Source organism: Panthera tigris, chromosome A3 (genome assembly GCF_018350195.1).
Source record: "Panthera tigris isolate Pti1 chromosome A3, P.tigris_Pti1_mat1.1, whole genome shotgun sequence".
Classification (NCBI taxonomy): Eukaryota; Metazoa; Chordata; class Mammalia; order Carnivora; family Felidae; genus Panthera; species Panthera tigris.
Window position 1 is genome coordinate 8,982,176 of NC_056662.1, and position 22,782 is coordinate 9,004,957.

At 48.1% G+C, this 22,782-nt stretch overlaps 1 protein-coding gene across 3 annotated transcripts in view; it reads right to left on the reverse strand.

The window, feature by feature from the left end:
* TSHZ2 (teashirt zinc finger homeobox 2) overlaps positions 1-22,782 on the reverse strand; it is a 405,751-nt gene that overhangs the window by 124,595 nt on the left and 258,374 nt on the right. For 2 of the 3 annotated variants that reach the window (XM_042980129.1, XM_042980128.1), the window contains exon 2: positions 9,928-12,997. In XM_042980129.1, coding sequence (XP_042836063.1) covers positions 9,936-12,997 — 3,062 coding nt within the window. In that variant the 3' untranslated portion in view covers positions 9,928-9,935. Of the gene's footprint in view, positions 1-7,999; positions 12,998-22,782 lie in introns of those variants that run through there. The other variant, XM_042980131.1, reaches the window with a different exon arrangement.

Genomic DNA, 22,782 nt, shown 5'->3' on the forward strand with positions numbered 1-22,782 from the left:
TCTCAACATCCTCATTTTCCGCCCCTGATCCCCCTCTGTTTAAAGTAGGTGGCCCCGTCATAGTCTCTCACACTACGCTGTATTTCCTTGGCAGACCCGCTTTCCTGGGGCTCCGAGGATACGAGCCGTTAGTATTATTATCAATGTGTATTCTCCGATTAGAATGTAAGATCTGGGTTTCTTTTCTTCTCGGGGTGTAGCCCAGCACTCGGGACAGAGCCTGGCACATAGCAACTTCTCCAAGAGCATGAATTAAAGGACAATCGAAGAAAGGTCTCTGATCGTTCTGCCACAGAGAATGCGGGATGGTTTTGACTCATTCACCTGCAGGTGTCTATTGACTCTGCTCCCATGGGCATGCGTACCTTGAAAAAAGGCATTTCTTAGCCCTCGTGACAATGTTACTCCTCTGGGCAAATCATTCGACGGTGGGTTGGGTGGGAATGTTTCTCACCTTCTCGTACTTTTCTGGGCTGCACAGAACCCGAAGACGCCTTCCTTCACTTGGGGCTTCTATCGTGCTGCGCTCTGTGCTCAGGGTTTCACGTGCTTTATTCCATCTGCCTCACTGACGAGCGAGCGACGCGCGCATTATTGTCATTTCACACATGGCGGATGTCAAAGAAGGTTATGATCACCTCCTAGATACTGTCCCTTTCCCCCTCCCTTCCTTCCAATATTTATAGAGTCTGCATGGACGAGCTAATCAGGTGCAGCCCCCAGCCTCCTGGACCTTAGAGGCGGCTGTCACCTCTACCTCATAAACCAAAGGCTTCGCGGGGAGTCCGGGGCTTCACCACTTCAAAGCCCTACAAAGTCAACTTCATGAAAATGATGTTCACATACTTCAATAAAGCAAACCTGTTCTGAACATCTATCTCGGAGGTTCAAATGATAAGTTTATATACCTGAGCAGGAGCCATCACATGTGTATCAACCGGCTTCTCGGCCCCATCAGCATCCCCTCTCTGCCTTCTTCTCCCCAAAACACGGCTCTAACCATGCTGAACCGTGTGCGTTTTCTGGAACGGACCTCCCACTCGACTTCACTTACAAGGCTTCCCTCTTGTCATTCCTTTTAACCACGGGGGCCTCCCCGTTCTCCACCGGCTGCCTCCTTTTCTCATTCCAGGCAGCCTAGATCTCTGCTCATTTGGTCAGATGCCCTTGAACCCTCTTGTCTCCCACGGGATGAGTACTTCCCCTGGAATAGCACTGAGCTCAGCGTAAGTCTTGGTGATGTGACGTCCTTCCTCCGCAATGGACTGTCCGTGTTCTGAGGGCAGAGCCGGCCTCTGTGTCGCTTATCACCGTAGTCCTTGCACCGACCACAGCCCCCAACACATGTTTACTGCACGAGGCACGTTTTCATATTTGTCTTCCCCAGATGGACGTTCCCGAGCCACACAATGCGACTTGCTTCCAGCACGTTATCATTGCAATTGTCGCGGTTATTAAAATCTTGAGACACATGAGCCCACTCTTGATTCTAGGGCGGCTACATTTTAACGATGATGAGAGTAGCTCTCTTTGAGGATTTCTAGGTGCCTGGTATTGTCCCAGGAAGAGACTCCGCAGGTTTGCTTTCAATTTCTCTTACGACTACGTGAAGGCAGCCGTCATGCAGCCACTTGACAGAAGAGCTTTCTGAGGGTCAGAGAGGTGACGTGACCTGCCCTAGGTCCCTCATCTAGAAAGCGGAGATGTGGTCCTGGGACCCAGGCTTCAGTGGCTCCAGAGCCCACGGACGTCTGCCTGAGTTTAGCTGACCTATCGCCTCCCTCCTGAGATTTCCAGGCATCAGGACGTCCCTGCGTCCCGAGACTTTGTGACAGGCCTCCCCTCCACTCCGGCATCCTCTCACTTCTCATTCTCTTACATTTCTGGGATAATGAGGTCCTGATTGGTCCTTTGACTTCTAAGCCAGAGCAAATGCTACCCAATAGGGACCCATCTCCATGGTTACCGCACACCAGAGAATGCACCAGAAGGTAGCACAGGGGGATGCAGCAAATATGGGGGAGGAGGGAGTCATAAACAATTAAACATGACAAAAACCTCTGGTGAACCAAAATAGAATTATTTGACTGTGAAATCGAGTAACGTAGCATTGAAAATAACATAACCTGAAACATCATTTTTTTTTTTCCCTCCATAGATGAAAAAATACCAGATAAACCCATGCATGGTGAAACTGCCAATATGCTGGAGGGCCCCAGTGGCAGGAAGTTGTCTCAAAGGTTTGGGCTTTTGGGATACTGATATCTTTTTCTTTTTGTCCTCCCCCTGCCCCTCAAAGGGCAAAGTAACTTGCCAAGAACTCAGGGACGGGGTTCCCATCTCACACTTTTCCTACTTTGGTGCAGCGCCCGATGGAATTTAACGCAGGGGATGCCAGAAAGGGGCTGAGAGACGTTTCGGCCAAAATCGTGGCTCGAGGGAGGGAAGTCATTCATTCGCCCACACTTGGTTTCCAGCCCTGCAGCCGGCGCTCGCTGTGATCTTGGGGATGACGTCACCTCTCTGAGGCTGGTTTCTTCACCTGTGAGCTGGGTGTCCGTCAGAGTTGTTTGTAGAGTTTTGGGTTCAGATTGATGGAGACAATACGTGGGGACGACCCAGTACAAGAGCGGGACACCGTAAATGTGCCATAAATGTCAATCCTCTGTCAGTATCGATCGCGACAAGGACAATAGTGGTAGCGGACACAGCCAAGCACTGTTTGAAGCACTTTGCTTCTTACCACCTTTAATCAACCTCGTCCCCATCATTATCCGCATTGAAACTCCAGCGCAGACCTTGCTAAGCATGGCCCAGCCACTGGTGATTTTTAACTCGAGCAAGTGGAATTTTTCAAGGTAGCTGGGGGCACCGAGGCAAAGCAGAAGTCAGAGGGGAAGAGATGCACGGTACCGCGATGCTCCGTGCTTTCTCGGGGCCCCCCGAACACCACCGGACGCTTCCATTCCACTGCCTCCCCCGCCACTGCCCACCCCCAGCCCCCCACCCCCGCCACCGCCCGGAGCTGATTTAATTAAATCTGTACACATAGGCTCTCCTTCTTTCTTCAAATAAAATGGCACAATCCATCCCACATCTTGATTTAAGCCTTAAGCAAACAGAAGGGGATTTTTTTTTTTTTTTTGAGGTAGGTGATCAAGGCGGGAAATAAAGAGGAGAATGAAATTCATCAAGGGCTCGCATTGCGGGCCAGACCCAGCGCTGAGCTCTGCCCAGGCACTGTTTTAGCTAATCCTCCACACGAACTGCAGAAGGAAGGAACTGTATTTACTGCCACCCAGTCTCTGCCAGTCTTTCTCGTCAACTTGAACACGGATTTTGGTTTTGAATTTTCCCCAGCATCGCTAGATGACCCCAAATGGAACGCCCTCTGTGCCCCAAATATATGCTGAATCTCCTGCAAGTAAAATAAATAAAAATAAAAAAGAATAAAAAACCCGAAGAAATAAAGACCATTCCAGGAGAAAACCACCACCACCACTTTCCACATAGCCCCGGCTGCCTGGGCTCCGGGGTGGGGTGTGTGCTCTCAACAGCAGCACAAAGTTCTCTAAAGTCCCCAGAGGTGATGGGCGCCTTCAGCTCCTGGCATCCCGTTTCCCCGCCAGGCGAGCCTCATGTGACATTCACCCTGGATTTCATGGGAGAACATGACATGCCCTGATTTGCAACAAACTGTTCTCTCAGAGGGGAGAGTCGGGGAAAGAAAGCAGCCCCCCCCCCCCCACCTCCTCTTGTGGTCTCCTTAACATGATCTCCGTGGCCTACATATCATCCCACAAACTGCCCTGCGAGTCTTGCAGGGCGTGGCGTCGAGACTGATTTAAAATCCCTGCATTGCTAAAACTGCATTGTTCTTCATCAAGTTGAGTCATTTTTATGTGAAGTGTCAGGATCCCTAACAAATAACTCCTGCCAGACAAATCAAGTTCCTCGTCTTAGAGCCGTGGCTAAATAGTTTATAGCTTTAATCTGCTCACCGAGGTGTGCAGTCTATGACAGTAATTATAAATGCAAGGAGAAATTATAGCTGAATGCTTTAACTGCATTAGGAGCTGTTTGATGAACAATCATGAGTGCCTGCTCGTTGCCAACAATAGAGGGCAAGTTAGTGTCAGTGCATTAGAGAGATTTCAGTTCTGCATGGTGCTTCTTCCCATTTACCACAGAATGTCACTTGTCTTCTATAAAGTAGAAAAAAAGCACCGTGGAAAGCTTTAAACTTGATAGTTAAAAAAAAAAAAAGACAAAGAGAGAAATGCAGGGGAAACTGTTTATCATTATGACTTTTTCTTTTTTTTCCGCCTGTTTTGTTTGGCGGCTGGTTCGGTTTCGAATTCGTTCACTGAAGGTAGCTGCTTGTTTACTTACGAGGGGCCTTTAAAAAAAAATCCCTCCTCTAGCCATTTTCGAGAAATCTTTATAGACAAAGACTTTGTTACGTGCAGGGGCAAGTTCAGCCTCGGCCCAGGCAGAAGATCTGGTGATCGCGCGTGTGGCCCCCCACGAAGTCCTTCTCCCCATCTGTATCTACCTAAGCTAATGACACAATTCAGCTCTTTATTTTCCCCTCCTCACTTTCGCGGAAAGACGTTTTTAATTTAGCTGAAGAATTACACAAATGTATTTTAAAGACATAAATCCATATAAAAAATATGAGCTAATTAAAACATTGCACTCCCTGTCGCTCATGGATTTTCAATTTAGCGAAAGAAAAAAGAATTGCATCTGGTTAAATGAAAAGATGATACTGATCGCAGATTGGAGTAAATGAAAAATAATGTTACTCTATATTAAAGCACCAAATTATACCCGTCAGGATTGAGATTTCGAAGGTCCCAATGAGGAGGAAAGTGCCACAGAGAGGGGGGCCAGCCATGTGCGAGGGAGTCAAGCCAGATCGCTTGCATAAAATGAGCGCATTCCAACAGGCTACACATTTGTTTCTTGCTGCGTTGGAAATACGCGAGTCTTGTAGCCGACCCGGTTCCTGAATTCTCAGTTTGCTTCCCTCAAGTGAGAGTCAGGATAGTGATCAAAAAAAACAAAAAAAACCCCCAAAAAACCAAAAAACAAAAACAAAAAAACAAACCAAGCCAAACTGTACATGTGAATTTTTCCTGGAATTTGGGTCATTCCTTGGTTAGACGCTATATGGCAAATGTACAACTGCCTGACAGGACAAGGAAATCATAAGAGAGCGAGATTTGCTTCACCCTGCGGGCCAGTTCCAGCCCCCCCCAGTTTCAATATCTGAAACTCTCTCGGTGGAGGAGCCGAGAGGCGGTAGAAGGTGATGAGTGTCCAGCAGTCCCGGGCTGAGTCCGCCTCTGCCCTTACTGTGCGCTCTTGGACAAATCCCGAAACGCTTAGAGCTCCTTGCAAATTAGAATGATATGAATAACCATGCCTGGCTCGCGGAAGAGGCCAGGAAGTGGGAGTTTTGCTGTCATTTGCTATCGTTATGATCAAGTAGCAAGTGGAGGCTTCCACGGGGCCACCTGGGAAGAGCCCACGCGTCCCACATGCTGCAGGTGCGGCTGAGGAACGTGGTGGAAACCGGCAGGGACGGTGGAGGACTAACTTTTCCTGTGAACCTACCGGTTGCCAGGCTTTCTGGGAAAGAATTGCACAGGCCTCGTTAATTCTCAGAGTTTTCTAGGACGGGAGGACTGTGTCCACATTTTATAGACCCAGAAGTGGGCCAGATCTTAGAGACGGTGGATGCATCCTGGGCAGCCTCGGAAACCACCATTCATTCCCCTCCTGGGCTTCCCCATCCCCCCCACCCCGGGATGGGGCAGACGCCCCTCCCGTGTGCTCCACTGACCATGTACCCCAGAGCTGCCCATCTGTGTGCCTGCCGTGAGCCTCCAAGGCAGAGTCTCGTCCCGGTCACTGGTTTATTGCCCGGGATCAGGGTGGTGCGTGGCCTGGAGCGATAACCTTCTGGGTAGGTGATCGCGAATGAGTGAGGGTCCGAGATTGTGGGAATTCACCCGGAATCTCTCTGCCTCCTCTTCCTCCCCTGTGACACGGTGGAATCCAGCCCTAACTTATAGGGCTGTTTGTGAGAATAAAGTGAAATAATGTTTGTAAAGCACTTGCCACAGGGCCAGCACATTTGGCTACTATAATCGGAGGGCCTACTGGCTCCCCATTACGCGTCCGTTGCTAAAGAGTGGCTGGTGCGTAGTAAAAGCACAAGCAGTGTTTGTTGTAAGATGCAAGAGACTCAGGGAGGGGAAACAGGGACGAAGGGAGGGAGGGAGGGAGGAAGGAGGGAGGAAAGGAGAAAGGGAAGGAGAAAGGAGGGAGGGGGGAGGAAGGAGGGAAGGGGAAGGGAGGGAGGAAAGAAGGGAGGTAAGGAGAAAGGGAAGGAGAAAGGAGTGGGGGGGGAAGGAAGGAGGAAGGGAGGGAGGGAGGAAGGAGGGAGGTAAGGAGAAAGGGAAGTAGAAAAGAGGGGGGAGGTAAGGAGGAAGGGAGGGAGGGGGAAAGAAGGAGGGGGGTAGGAAGGAGGGAAGGAGAAGGGAAGGAGGAAGGAAGGGAGGGAGGTAAAGAGGAAGGAAGGGAGGAATATTCCTCTAATGGATGAAGGAAAGGGCCATTAATGAATCCAGCCCCTTCGGTCTTTCCAGAATGCGATATAATCCATTTGTGAGGGTTGCCAGATTTAGCAAATAAAAATACAGAATGCCCAGTTAAATTGGAATCTCAGATAAACAATGAGTAATTTTTTTTTGTTTGTTTAGTAAAAATATGGCCCATGCAATACTTGGGACATGCTTATTCTACAAACTCGTCATTTATCTGAAATTCACATGTAACTGGACATCTTGTATTTTATTTGGCAAGTTTACATGCTGTTGACCCTGAAAGTGTGTCTTTCTCAAATCGCCCGCAGCAAAGGTGGCTGCTTCTTGGACTCGAATGCATTCTTGCCCCCCATTTCGGGACGAGGTGTGCGGCTAAACTTGCACGCTGCATTACACAGAAATGACTGTAATTTCAAGTCTTTAAGCATTTTAGACTCGTTGATTTGCTCTTTGTTTAATTTCTGTTCCTCGAGAGCATGCGGTTTTTAAAGGTATGTACAAATACCGACTGAAATTGTTTTAGAACACTTCTGTCCTAAAACAGGGCTGCACAATGTAATGTTGTCTAATTAATTTTTAACGAAAAGTCGCCTTTCCTATTTGGCCGAACACCGTGCAGGGTTCAAGACCTATCTGAGAAAGGAAAGAAAATTCGGGGCAGAATTTGCATCTTGCGGAGAACACAGACACGGCAAACTCCCAATTCTTCCATAAACTCTTGACCACGCTTTTCTCAAACATCGTGTCATTTGGTACAACTTGTGGTACCACGCACACCAGCTAAAATCAGAGCGCCGGGTAACAGCCATCTCGTTTTGTGATCGTTTAAAAACATCTATGCATAATTCTAAGCATTGGGCAACGTACTGAGTGTTGTTCTAAGAGAGGACGTGCCTCCCGAGGTGACCAGAGCATCACAAAGCCATCTCTGCACAAAGTCGGGAGCTACTCTGGCAGATTGTCTTATCTTTAGTATTGACCCAGACACACCACACACGTACATTCCTACTGCTTTGAACGAGTCTTCAATACTCAAGCTTGGTTTTCTGTCATCCTAGCTCGAAAGCACAGCATCACGGTGTTTATATAAGAACGGAGCTTTGGTTTCATATAGTGATTTACTCTGTAATACGGTGCTTCAAAAGTCCAAAGCCTGCGGAGGGATGAGAAAAGAGCTATCCTGTCTTTGTATTTACCTTATTTGTTAAGGGCCTTTCGTGTAGGTTTTTCCAAATGATCAGTTTACTTTTGCTTCCTCAGAACAGACATGCACGATTCCGATTTTGACTAAGGCTTTCTTCTTCTCCCATCTCTCTATTTACATACCGCGATGTTTTGGCAACGATATTAATTTTTTTCCCAAAGAATGATTACAAACCTAACAGGTGGAAAATTGGTCTTTATTGTAGCACAAATAAACATTACCTATTGGTCCTCTTGACCATGGTTTGGACCCTGCCACTATGGGATTGGAAACATCTCTCTTCTCTCTGGGTATTCTGTATATATCCACCTTTTTTTTTTTTCTTTTTCAAGGACCAGAAAGTATAATAGCAAGTTACATAAGATTTAAAATGTTATATAGCAAATAAATAGAATGTCGCCAAGCCCCGAGCTCACTTAGAGATCCAATAGCTGAATTTTGGCTTTTCTTTCAATAGTGTGAGCTGAACAAGTCATGCTTGGAAAGCAAGACATGAATCTGCTGGTAGCACATTTTAATTATCGTGATAAAAACATGCAAACAAAACAATAGTCTTCATTTGCGCCCACGTAGCCATCGGACCTACAGGACGGGTTCCCCTTTATCAGAAGCTCTTAGATCTTCTCACTGAGGGGACAGGCCCAGATTTCCACCCTTTCTTTCATCCTGACCATCCTCACGCTCAGCAACTCTCCCCACCTGACGTGAGGTGAGCCCAAAGCCGCACCCACATAAATATCCCTCCTTCTGCTTGGGAGGTCTGCCAGGGCTCATACCTTTGTGGCTCGATCTGAAAGTCTCCTATTTAAAAACAAAGGCTCTGACGAGGCGGGGGGGTGGGGGTGGCGAGGGCGGATACAGTATTATCGGCTGTTCGTATCTTATTGTGAATGAACTGAAGGAACTAAGCTGTCACCTAGCGTGACATTGACTGGACTGGTAAGTGCTGAGGCTGTAAGTCAGGTCGGGTCCCCGTCTGGGGCGCGGCCCGAGGTGGGGGGACAACTTGAATATGTGTGGAGGTCCTTAGCATGTGGCGGGGGGGTCATGCTGAAGGGGAGAGAAAAGGAAGTAGACAAAATACAAAAAAGAGAGATGAATGTATTGGGTGAAGACCCAGCCTTGAAAACAGTTGACACGGCCGGTGTGGCAAGACTGCCAAGGCATTTGACCTTGGCCTCTGTCCTCTTTCTTGGAGGTGACATAGACAGTCTGGGCACCAGTGACTATACAAGGCACAGAACTTCTATGATACATGATGCAAATTATCTGGATGCCGCGGGACCCCATGTGCATTGGCAATGGGCGTTCGGAAAGTCCTTTGTTTGTTTAGGTAAAATAAACTCTCGAGGGCATGCAGTGCATCTATCTTTGTTAAGGGTCGACGCTCATATTAGTCTATCCTAAAGAAAACCGAAAGATGAGAGAAGAAAGTAAGCTTCCTCTCTCTTCACCCCAGTGTTCTGCAGTGAATATTTTTCTGCCGTCTGACTACAGGCCAGATGCCCTTTCCTAGCAACCCTAACGGAGGCGATAGACAGAGGGACGGGCGGGGCAGGTATCAGCAGCGATCGCTGAAAGGAAGCTGCCAAAAGCATCGATTGCAAGCAATAATAGCAAAGTCCACGAGCTGAGTAGGAAATCTCTGCACAGCGGCTGCCCCCAGGAACTCTGCAACGCTCATTCGCTTGCTCAGCCTTAACTCACTCCCTACGTCATCAGCATCGCTATGGGAAGGCGAGGGGGTGAGACGGGACCGTGGTGGTGGTGGTGGGGGGGGCGGTCTGTACGTATTAATTAAAGTGAGGTGTAGCCTCGGCTGGAGGGCCTTGGGGTCCCTAAGGGGATCACGCCTCGTGAGGCGGTAAAATCTGCGCGCGCCAACTCTCTGAACTCGTGTCCGTCTGTTCACCAACTCTAATCTGGAGACATTGGGAGAGCGGCTAGGACTTATCGCGTTCTAGTGTCTCATGCAAGTAAGTCCTACTCCAGCAGGCTCCTGTCCTCTTGGTACCGGGAGACGTGAGCTGCCTCTAAGCAGACCCATCTCCCAACAAGAAGCTCCTCACAAGGCTACTGTCCCGTCACCTGGGAGCAAACCCATACCTGAAGAGCTATTCCTCGTCCACGTCTGTGACAAACTGAGAGTGGTGTTCGGGTGACTTGGCGTGCGTTTTGCTCAGGTGGAGTTTTACTGCGTGTTTGCTCGCAAATGTCCGACAGCACAACTTACACTTGAACTTAGAGTCTGTGTCCTCTTCGCCAGCTACGGTTTCCGGAGACCTCTGAGCCGACGACACCCGCGAGATCTCTTGCTCCGCCTTGCCTTGCTGTTCTACCGCCATGCGGGTCATGTCCTTCATTTGGAAACCCAGGTGCGACTCCAGGTGGCTGATGTAGGTGGAAGGGGTTCTAAACTGGGAGGCACAGTCACTGCAATAAAAGACGGGGTGTCCTTTGTCCATGTTTTTCAGGAACTTCGTCCCGCCCGTTTTCCGAAGTTGGTACTTGACGTTTGCCAGCCAGTGGCTGATCGTGGTCATCGAGAGCCCCGTGAACTTCGAGATTTGCATTCGCTCTTGAGGGCCCAGGTCGGACAGCAGGTACTTGCCCTCGGACGTCTGGAACAGACTCGAGGCGAACTGCGCTTGTAGGATCAGGAGGTGCTGAGGGTTCCAGTTGGACTGCCGGCCCTTCCTCTTATGCAGGGTCGAGACCTCGCTGGAGACGTCCTCAAAACGCCTGACATCCATTTCCAGCTTCATGGGGGCGCCCCGCGAGGAAGTGGCGGGCTTTGGGGTGGTGGCCTTGGGGAGGACCTTGACCATGTCGGCGATGTCAGACAGGGCGTGCTTCTGAGGTGGGGACGTACAGGATTGTGCTTGCGAGGACTCGGCTTTCTTGCTCTTGGACTTGGTCAGGTCGATGGGCTGATCGTTGCTCTCGAACAGGTAGCGCCTGGACACGCTGGCCGGCCGCGTGGGGGCAGGACTCAAGCCCGGCTTGTCCATGACGCCGAGACTCGACTTGTGGAACATCGACATTGTGCTTGAGCTTGGGCTGGAGCAGGAAGGGGAGTGCAGGGGTTCCGTGGCCTTGCCCAGGTGATTGTTCAGGACGGACTGCAGGGCGCTGAGTGGGTTGATGCATGGCAGGGCCGGGGCACGCGTGGGCAGGGCGCACCCGTTGCTGAGGGAGTGCGCTGGCTCGAGGGGCGGGCGTTTCTCGGGCTCGCCGCCCTCCTCCACCAGCCTGGCCTCCTCCTTCAGGAGACAAGGCTCAGCCTTCTTGGACTCGGAAGGGGTTTCGCTCTTGGAGAAAGCATCCCCGTCGCAGTGGCTGAAAGGTGAGGCCTCTTCCTGGGGACTTTCTTTCCCACACTCCTTCGCGACCTCGTCTTTGTCGTCCGGCTCCTTCTTCACTTGAGTGTATGGGGCCAGGTTGGTGGGCACAGAGACCAGCGGCATTACTTTCCACTTTGGGGCAATTGGCCTCAGCTTGTTGGTGAGGTTAGGGCGAATCTGCAGGACCTGGGATCCCATGGGCAGGGCAGGCTTGGCGCCCTCCGACAGCTGATAGGCCGCGTGGATGCTGGGGTACGCGCTCCAGCTGGGAGCCCCGTTCTGGGCTTTGTTGATGGCCGTGGTGACGGTGTTTTCCAACGACTTCAAAATGTCCCCTCCGCCCTTGGAGCCGTCTTCCAAATCCTCCTCCCTTAGATACTGATACTTCATTGTAGGGTCTAACGGCTTCTGGAGAGCGTCTTCGTACTCCTCGCTCTTCAGGACTTTCTCGTCCTTGCCGATCTCCTCCGGTTTTTCCTTTTTGCTCTCTCTCTTCGGCTCGGTTGTAGAGGCCGCACGGTCAGAGGCAGAGTCACCTGACGGCCTGGGAGCCAGCGAATCGCTGTTTGGGGCGTCCGACAAAGCCTGCATTTTCTCCACGGCCAGCGGGTCCAACACCAGCTGCTTCCCTTTCTTGGAGGCAGAGCTGGTGACCTTGAGAAAGTGCCCCGTGACCATCATGTGGGTGGTGAGCTGCTGCAGGGTGTCGTGGGAGCTGCCACACTCCATGCACTTGAGGATCTGGGACTTGCAGGCCTCAAACTGCCAGGTGTAGCTGGCGCCGTTCTGGTAGCCGTAGCGGTTGTTGGACGACAGCTGCAGGCCGGCCGTCTTCTGAGAGGAGAACGACTCCGCAAACGAGCCCGTGGTCGAGTCGGGGGAGCAAGGTCGGTTGACGTCGAAGACGCGCTTCTTGGCCGGGGTGACCGTTTTCGACGAAATGGTGGGCACTGGCTCCTTCAAAGGCACTTTTTGGTAATGTTTTGTTTTTATCATGTGGACGCTCAAATCTTGGAGGGAGTCGAAGGAGTCGCCACAGAACATGCATTTCAGAACCTTCTGAGCATCCTCCTTGTCCATATCCTGGAAAGCCCGTTTCCGGGGCTTGGAGTAGCCCGTGGGTCTCAGCTTGTCCTTTTTGCGGTTGTCGTCTTGGTAGTGGCCCGTCTCATTCATGTGCACGGTCAGCTCCACCAGGGTGTCGTAGGCGGCGCTGCACTGCCGGCACCGGAAGCGGCTGGCCCCGGTGAACGCCGACCCGCACATCTTGCCGCTCTGCCGGTACAGCTGCACCGAGCTGAACAGGCTGGGCTTCCCCACGGATCGGGAAGGCAAGTTCTGCTGCAGGCTTTTGGACAGCGCGTCCTGATGCCAGTCGAAGTCGGTCTTGCTGCTGCCGTTGCGCGGGTCGCAGGGCCGCCTCTCGCCGCCGGACAGCTTGAAGCCGAGGCCGAGGCCCGACCAGTAGGAGTCGGACAGGATGTTGGCGTAGACGGCGGTCATTTTATCCATGCAGTTGTGGCTTTCGTTGGGAGGCTTGGGGTGAGCGCTGGCTTTCTTGTCCGCGGCGTCTCGACCGCAGACGCTCTTGACGTCCGACACCTGATCGCTGGCATCGCTCAGCAGAGACTCGTTCTCCACGTCCTGATTGGACAGGTGGCTTCCCGGAGAGTTCTGGTAGCTGAAGCAGCCTTTCTGCTCGGGGCCCGTTTCTAGCTCCTCGTCTGTCCCCGGGTCATTGCTGCCCTGAAGCGGAGCTACCGAACCACTGTCCTCCTCTTCCTCTTCTTTTATTTCCTCTCCTTCCTTCAGCTGTTCCTCCTGGGCGTAGCCTGCAAGAAAAGTAGAGGAGGATATGAAATAATAGTGGCAGGTCCCGTATTCCATCCCAGTTTCCCCGCTTGGAGCCAGTGCTTCCAATACCGAATCGAAGAGCGAGCGAATCTACGCTTTTAGTAACTGCAAACCATGGACACAGGAGAAAGCCAAATGGTGTCCCGTGTGTGCTATCTAAGGCCTTTTTTTAACTGACAGGAGTCACAGATCTTTTTAAATGCCTAGAGTCCCAAGTTAATAACATTCACATTTAAGGAATACCTAGCGCTCTGATAGTCGGACCGTGGCTAAATTCATAGGTATGACTTTCAGGAAGGCTGGGCTGGAATTCAACCCTATAAAAACAGATCTTTACGGAGAAGGACGTTGGCTCACGAGAAAACTAGATTTGACCCTTGGCATCTCCGTGGTAAAGTTTACCGAGAGCCTTGGATATGCTGGCATACAATTATCTTAATAAATCCTATTTGAGTGCTTGCACGTAATTGAGATGCACTGCCATTATATTTTTGATAGCCGGTGTCTTTTTGTTATAAGTTTTATTTGTAGAGAGTCACACGGCAGGAAGAGAGATTACGGAGTATCGAATAAAATCTTCCGTCGATAGCTAAAAAATTACGTAAGCTCGGCAAACATAATGATTTTAAAATAATAGCAAATGGTGTTGGAATGGGAGATTTGGGGGCTATCCTATTATTCGCAAACAGGTTCACGAAGACCTTTTCAGACAAGGCTGAAAATGCCCTCTCGATCTTGTGCCTGTAATTTCAAATGCTTTGTGATTTGTGGGTGTCCGTCATGAGATGCCAATTATACGTTTGATTTGTAGATGCAAAATGCTATTGGGGATGCATGCCTTCCCTTCTCTGAGAGGATTTAGGGCCAGTAATTGCATAGGGAAAATGAAGGCATGAGAGAGCGGCACAAGAGAGCGGGTGCAGAGGGAATTAATGGGCAAATATCCATCAACAGAGATGGGGAAAGTGACTATTTATGCCCATGTGTTCATTTCTTTCACCTGGCCTTTTCAGAGCCTCGTGGATGAAATGCAACTAAAGAGGGACCAAAGCAAGGGAGATTCAGTCTTAGATTTGCAAGGCTTGCGTGATCTCAATGCAGTGTTTTCCTGGTGTGCTCTTCTCTCCCGTCTGAGTGCAGGTGGGTGCCTGGGAGAAACCCTAGGGTGGTGCCATGTTCCCATTCACCAGCGAGCAAGCTGGGAAAAGAGTGATCATGCATGGAGGTCTGTCCCACAGGCAGGCAGAGCGAGTTAGAATAGAAGACAAAGGGGTTTGTTGGGCGTAAGGCAGCTCCAGTCAGAAACTCCAAAGGCTCCTGCTGTGGCTGGTAAAGATGAATGTTTATTGAGCAATTGCTACCTCCCAGGAGCCCTGCTAACCACCGCAAATGCCTTCTTCCATTTTGTCTGATTGCCCACACGATGGAAGAACTATTATTATTTTCACTTCACGGATGGGGAAAACTGAGGCTCTAAGGTTAAGAAATTTGCCCAAGGCCACCCAGTTAGTATGGCGGCGTCACAACATGCCTGTTTGATGAGAGAGTCCGTGGGTCTAACCACTACGCTCCACTCTCTATGACCAACCTAAAGGATAAGAAAACTTTGCGGAGACCCAAAGGTTAAAGGTTAAGCAGTGGCATTTTATGGAAATGTCACTAAGTAGGTAATCACTTGGGAGGGGAGAAATGCTGGAGACAAGAACCCACGATTTAAAGGACATGGCACCATAAAACAAGATGCAATGTAAAAACTGGGTTTCGCCATGAGCTTGGCGGTTGTGTTTCATTCTAGATTTGACCATTATTGTCACTGTTGTTCTGTTTCTGCTCTCCTAGCAAGCTGACCAGTGGGGTTTTCATTAAACTAGTGTTGCTGGTCTCTAGTTCCATAAATTGGTTTGATGAAAACAGAAGGTACTCAGTCTAGTTGAGCAGCCATTAGTAAGTGGTCATTCCTTGCAAGAAAACCTAGCTTAAAAGAACTGAATGACTAAATTAGACCATCCCCACCCCCATCCCCACTGCATTTTCTTTTTCCTGGACTAATTTGTATGTTTGCAAATCAGTATTTGGTATGTGAGTCATATCATTAAGCTCAAGGAGAAAGCCTGTTATAAAATGAATAAATGAGTTGCTGCAGAGCCAAAATACTCCAAAGCAACAGGCAAATTTTATCAATCAAACAGGGTCACTTTTGAGAATTAAAAGGGCTTTATTGCTCAAAATCTGGGACGACACTCATTAGCCAGAGCTGTTCCAGGCCAACTGAGACATACAGTTACATATCTATGAGCTATACAACCATAGCAACACACATACACACACACACCTACACCCACAGACCAGTGGAAAAAAAATCTAGGAGGAAAAAAGAGGTTTCTGCCACCACAACTGATTAAGAGTGTGGCCAGGCCAGGTTTTACTTGGCTCACCATTTTCGGTGCATAGCACAGGGCCTGGCATTTGGTTGGAAGCAATTTATGTTACTCTGTGTGTGTGTGTGTGTGTGTGTGTGTGTGTGTGTGTGTGTGTTGATGAAATATACAAACGTGTGTGTGCACGCAGGTGTGCACATGCATGCACCAACCCCCGCCCCATTATCGGCCCGGCCGATATAGTCATTTTCACACAGGAGAAAATAAGTGTTTTTGGCTTTTTTTCCCTGCTGACATCCGGAAGCTGTGCTTTCCGGACCAGCCCAGCTTCACAGTCTACTTTGTCCTTCTAAATGGATTCCCCAGAAGAAATGTCAGAGACAGCAAATGCCTCCCCCACAATACAGATAAAATTTTCTGCTTAATTAGGCATTGACATGTTTACTATAACCTTTACAGAAGAGTAACTCATGCTGAGAGACCCTTTTTGTCTGTTTTCTCCTGCAGGACAGACTAAATCTCACGCACCCGATAAGGTAACACATTGAAAGGCTTCATAAAAAAAAAGGGCCAAAGTGTCCGTCGAAGCGAATGTATTTTAACGACGGATGAGGGTTCCGAGGAGTTTCTAAAAACATGTTTTGATATCACACATTTAAAACCGTTCACTTGACTTAAGTGATTTTGTTTGCCACCGGCGGCTGATGAGAGAGAGGAAAGACAGCCAGAATATGGGTGATCTGGGTGTGTAATGAGTGGCTGTCTCTCTCTCTCTCGATGATTTGTTTAATAAGATCGCACCATGTGTAAATCTTGGTAAAGTGGATGAGTGGCAAGTTGATTCTTAGGAATACTCATTTAACAAAAGAAACTGGATCACCATTATGCCAAGGCACAATAAAAAGAACTGTTCTCTGTGGAACCTCCTTGCCGCTTTCAGGTTGAAGATCAAATTCTGTGGTGGCAAACACCCCCCGTTCCAACCTCAGTTTCTAATCTCATCCCTTGCCAGAGGCATAACAGCCTACTTGTTCCTTCCTGACTTTGCCAATCCTTTCTGTGACTTGGCTCCTTGCAGTTGTAGACCTCTCTGCTCCAGAGAGTTCTTCCTCCAGACCTTCACATGGTGGTCCCTTTTCGTCCTTCAGGTCTCAGTTTCCAGGACTCCTTCTCCAGAAGGCTGTCCCGCCCCGTCTCCCCTTCTCTGTGTAACCCCAGGCCACACCCACCTACTTCTTGAGATCCCTGTAGTACCTACCACACTCTGAGATCATCTTGTTTTCCTACTGGCTGATTGTCCCCTCCGTCTAAATATAAAGATGAAATGCTTGTCCCCATGGAGACCTTGCTTTCCCCAACGCTCCGATTGAAGCCTGGCATGGAACGGTGTCCAAAAATTTATCTGAGCACACGAATGCGTAGATCATACAACTTAAAGGGATTATTCCGGTTGCAAACTCTGTCTCCACATCTTGACGGTGCAATTGGAAGCTATGATGGGTAAAGCTCCCTCCCCTAACCTCCAGTATAGATCAGATGTGAACTATGACCACCCTGACCCGCTCCTCTCAATGGGGTCATCTTTTCAGACCAACACAGCCACCAATGTTCTTGTCGCCAGAAATCCCTGAGCTGTGAATTTAAACTTTTAAGTAGGAAGACTGAAAATAAGCATCAAGACTGCAAAGTGTCAGAAAATTCATCCATAATGTGAGCAGACTTCTATTCAAAAGAGACTCACACATGGGAACTTGGAAAGTACGGACTAATTTTTCCATGAAGATAGTCTATCAGCTGTTCCAGGATACAGGTTCCACAAATAGGAGGGTGGTCTTTCCCTGAATTCTTGATTTTACTAAGGAGAAAAGGGAGTGCCTCGGTGGCTCTGTCGGTTAAGCATCCGACTCTTGACTTGAGTTCAGGTAATGATCTCGCGGTTTGTGAGATCAAGCCCTGCATCCGACTCTGCGCTGACAGTGCAGAATCTGCTTGGGACTCTCTCTCTCCCTCTCTCTCTGCCCCTCCTCTCTCTCTCTCAAAATAAATAAATAAACCTTAAAAAAAAAAAAACAAAGGAGAAATGTCCCTGGAGAAATATATTTTATATGCTACGAACTTTTTACCCTATTATGTATGTCAGTAAAATTCAGAAATAAACTCTTAAATTTTAGAAATTTCCTCTTATAGCAAAAGTTAAAAAACAAAAGAGATATTTTTTTAAATTGCCACCTGAATTGTTTCAAAAATGTCTGTTCAGAATGATTTACATGAAATTGTGCAAAATAATTCATGGGTTGCATGATGTTAGATAGCAAATTTTTTTTTTGCCAGGCAAACATTTTTGTAGTTGCCTTGAAAATCCACAATAGAGTGTTTACTGTAAAAACACTGGCAGTTTTTAAAGTGGCAGTAGAGGTGGGACAGTTATAACCCGAGAAGAATATAAAATTCGAGAAGGCTGATTTTCAAAAACTAAACCAGAATTCAACCAAGACCTCATTTAAAAACATATCCAGTGGTGGCAGGATCATTTTCGCCAATCTACCCCACTAAATGACAGTTTAAAATCACACAAAGATTCCACAGTGTGCAGGGCAGACATAAATGAAGGGATCGCAAGAATTGCTCGCCGTGTACCCAGTAGGTACGCTAAATGATGACACAGAGGAAGGTCTCCCTGTCACGAGTCTCTAGTGTTTTGGTGACTGTGGTCTAGAAATCTGTTAATATGTATATTATTATTGGCACTAATTGGCACTCTCGTTGGCAGGCTGAGTAAAGAGATAAGAGGACCTCGTTCAAGGAGACTGCGCGCCTCCCGATGGTGGCCAGGCCCTGAGCGAAGGCCGGTCGGAGGGCTGTGCGGAGGAGATCCGAAGCTTTGTGTTTCAGGATGTTGGGCTGGGGGGCCGTGGGATCTCTGACGCTGTTCCGGAGCACAGACGTCAAACTTTCTGAGAATCTGGGTACCACGAGCCAAGGCTCAGTCTCCCTGCAGCCTGGGCTCATCATCTAAGCGCATGCACCTTTCTAAACAGGAAAGTTGTCAACAGGCAAAGTCAAATTCACGACATACGGATTTTTATCCCCACCACACTACGCATGACTCATTAACATGATTGTAGGCACAGGTCAAGAGAGAAGGGCTCATTCCCTCTGTCTGAATGTCAGAACCAAACAAATAGAAATCCCTGTTTATTTTATTTTTATTAAATTGTTTTTCTTTAATGTTTATTTATTTTTGAGAGACACACAGAGAGAGAGACAGAGTCTGAGCAGGAGAGGGGCTGAGAGAGAGGGAGGCACAGAATTCGAAGTAGGTTCCAGCCTTTGAGCTGTCAGCACAGAGCCTGAGGTGGGGCTCGAGCTCACGGACTGTGAGATCATGACCTGAGCTGAAGTTGGACGCTTAGCTGACGGAGCTACCCAGGTGCCCCAGAAATCCCTGTTTAGAGCTGGGCTGGGGGCAGCGGCAGGGGGACTTCTCCTGAGCCCATAAGTGCTCTCTAGAGATGGACCGAGAGCTTTCGGAAGGTCATCAAGAACAACAGCATCTCTTTTATAAACACCTCCTGCACACCATTCAGTCAATGGGAACATTTTACTTGCGCAATGCGATACACATCAGGTGGGGTCCGTGCGGAACCAGAAACTGTCCATTTAGTTAACACGCTCTTGCTGTGGGCACTTTCTTGAGTCATCCTCCTAGCACTTTGGACCATGAAGCTGCTTTCTAATCATGCTCTGCGTCTTTCTCCACATCTTCGCCGTCAGCAAAAACAGGACTGAGCGGATTTGTACCAGTGGAAGGGGATGCACCGTCATCCCTTGGTGGTTCCTCTGTTTATTTGTTTAATCAAGAACTATTTATTCTGCATCTACTGCATGCAAGGTAGCTCAGTCAAACTTCCCTGGAACGTCCATCACGGTGGTTCTCCAAAGGCCAAGGAGAGTAGACAGAGGAGTTATGGAGAGAGGTTAGACACCGCGGTTGGGGAGAAAGACGTCACGGGAAGGCCATGCATTACTGGAGGTGGGAAGGTAATTCAAGTGGGCAAAGTAGGCCAGAGGGAAGAAAAACAATCCTCCATTGCAAAGGTAAGTAGTGTGCTCACTCAGTTAGAGAGAGAGATCCGGAGGAGCCGTGGGCGGTGGAAAGCTTATCCCACAGTAAAGAATCCAGCAGCTATGAAAGGACTGGCCATGGGGGGGCTTAGGGTTGCCAGGTATTTCGGTTGGCCACACGGGGTAGATGAAACCAAATATGTCTGGGACCCATCCATTTGCAACCTCTGAGTCCAGGAAGCCAGGGGAGGCAAAGAGTTTGAAGATCTGGCATGCTCCGCTGGTGCTTTCACCTACCAGTTCTTTGACCCTGATTCCTTATCGGTGAGTAGGTGTGACAATCCCAAGCCTGCCTACCTCCCTGGGACAGAGAAGGAAATGGAAGAGAAAGTGACTCGTGAACCCTCCCTACTCAAAGATTCGTCCTTGGAGCGGCAGCAACCGCAGCTCGGAATTTGTTAGAAATGCGGACTCTCAACCCCAGCCCAGGCCTAGGGAAGAGGAATCGCTTCCCAAGATTCCCGGGGGATTCCTATGTTCAACGATGGTGGAGAAGTCTTGTGGTGAACTGCAAAACTATTAGCTGGTAGCAAGGTATGTAGCAATCTGCCTCTCTCTGCCTGTGTTCCTCCTGGCGTGCGGGTACAGGCTTTGTGAAAAGAGAATATACGTCTTTGAGAGGCCCAGCCCCTTTCCTCTCCAAGGACCAAAAGATGAAATGCCTGACGCTTAGACCATTGCTCCCAGTTGACGCTGGGAAGCACTGAGCGAGAGAAAAATACAAGTCACTGATTGAAGGACTGACCAGTTAAGGAAGAGATAGGATGGTCCACTGGCCATGAGACCAGGCAGGTCTCAGTTCAAACCTGCCACTTACTCTTAATGTGATCTTGGGAAAGCTGCTGAAATGTTCAGGGGATCAGTGTCCTCATCTACAAATGGGAATCATTACAGCGTCTACTTCATAGGAAAGATAGGAGCGTCAAACGTGATAAAGCATGGAAAACACCAAGGCGAGAGGACAACCTCCCAACTTCCTGGGCCTGTTCTAGGCATTTCATAAATACCTCACATCCTGACCTCCCACCTGAACCCACAGACGGCTGACATCAGTTGGTTTTGGCACCTTTTTCTTCCTAGATCCTATTCTGAGCCAACAGCTTTTAGATGATATTTGCATGAGATATGAACCAGCTTTGCATGTGTCATGCATAAGAAAAGAGCTTCCTCCAGCTTGGGGTTTGTTACTTAACATTAAATCATTCCTACAAGGAGCCTGTGGTATGTGTGCTGGGAACTTCCGTAGAAGTGATGTGCAAACATTGAATAGCGAGTTATTAGGTCATTACCCATAATGATCATGTCTGCAGTCCTCAAGAAATAAAGCAACCCACCATCCAAGGGGAAAGGTCTTTGTCGGATGCCTTGGGCTTTGCACTGAAGAGAAATGACTAATGCTCAAAGCAGAAGGTCTAGAAAAATGCTCTGTATTTAGCTACCTAGAATATCAGTTCAGTGTACAGTATTATTGGGAAACATCCTGGTGACAATTTTAAAAAGCAGAAGGAGAAAATATTCATGGAGGAGGGTTAGAAAGGGGGTTAGTTCATCAGCTTTCTGGTAGTAAGTCATTATCCTTATATTAACTTCACACCAAGAGAGCCATAAATCAGGAGGAGGGGATAAAACAAAGTGAAATGAAACAGGGACAAAGAAACTACACAATAGGACTGAGGCTTTCCTATCAAATTAAGATTTTCAGGCTTTGGCTTTTCAAGTGGTAGCCATCATTTTCGGAAAAATGTGCATCCTGATTTTCTATACATTTTCCTCACACAGGGACATAGAAACACACTCACACATACACAGTTCTTTCCAAGACCGGAACGTTTGGAGTGCTTTTTTTCTCCCCCCCTCAAGAAAAAGGACAGTGAATCATTGTCTAGAACGACCTTCAGAAAGTATATGAAGCTGAAGCACCATCTGTATTGTTTTAGACATATATTTCCATTTTACTCGAAATAACATCATTAGCACGACCAGCCCACGGAGTGAGAAGGTGATCTTGTTCCCTTCTTGCCTGGCCTGAAGTCAAACATCTTTTCTTTTCTCTTTTTTTTTTCTTTCTTTTTTTTGGCAAATGCTGCTGCTTTCTCTGAAATATTTCATGCAGATAATGGATAATGACCACTTCTCATTGCGTTTTCTCGAAGACGTCTAACTGCATTAGCCAAGAATGGAGAAATTTTAACCTGCTTCTTTTGCTAAGTTCATAGCTGTGACCACTTGCCATTAAGAAAGAGAAAGAAGAAAGAAAGAAAGAAAGAAAGAAAGAAAGAAAGAAAGAAAGAAAGAAAGAAAGAAAGAAAGAAAGAAGAAAGGAAGGAAGGAAGAAAGGAGAAAGGGAGGAAGGAGGGACCTCAGAGAATCTAAATTTGTACTCTCAGAAAGTGATCTGGCCTTTGCTTTCCTGTGAAGAGTCTTTACTTTCTCTAGAATCACAGAAATCTGAGGTGGAAAGACCTCTTGTATCTTATGGCCAATTCAACATTAGCCAGGGAAGGGTTTCCTTGTCCTGGTGTTACTCAGTTCTATGACTAATGGCTCAAACATTGGACCTTCCAACTCTTCATGTTGGATTCCCCACCAACATGATTGTTATGGCCAGTGTGGCTATAAGCACCACTATTCCTTGCCATCTTCCCCCTAGGAGCAGAGCTGGGTTTCTACCATGATACGATTGGATCAAATCTAGGGATTGCAGAAAGCTTTTAGTTCAAGCTTTCATGATACACTTTTGCCACTTTATTAACACTTCAGTCAAGTAACCCCTCAACATATGCTTGAACATCCTCAATAATGGAGAACTCCCAGCTTTGAGGCAGCCTACTCTCTATTAAAAAAAGTACTGATAGCTAACATCTATTGAGAACAAACGTACACAGAAAAGCCAGTGGACTAATTTTTTATATGTGTTACGTTATTTGCTCCCCACAATAACACTATTTGTCTTTCAAATTCCATCTTAACAGGTGATGACATTGAGTTGTAGAGAATGTTAATTACATCTCCAGAGTCACAGAGCCGAATTGGGACTTGAATTTGGATCTGTCGAGCTCTACAGTCTTTGCTGGATTCTTCTTTTTCCCTCACTCTCTGTATCTAATTTGTCAGTCAGAGATATTAATTTTATTTCCAGAATAAATCTAAACTCTTCTTGCTGTCATCCACCACCAGGCCACTGCCTTGGGCCAGGCTGCCATCATTTCTTCCCTGGTAGATGTGGTGGCCTCTTCAATTGGTGGCCACTCTTGCCCTCC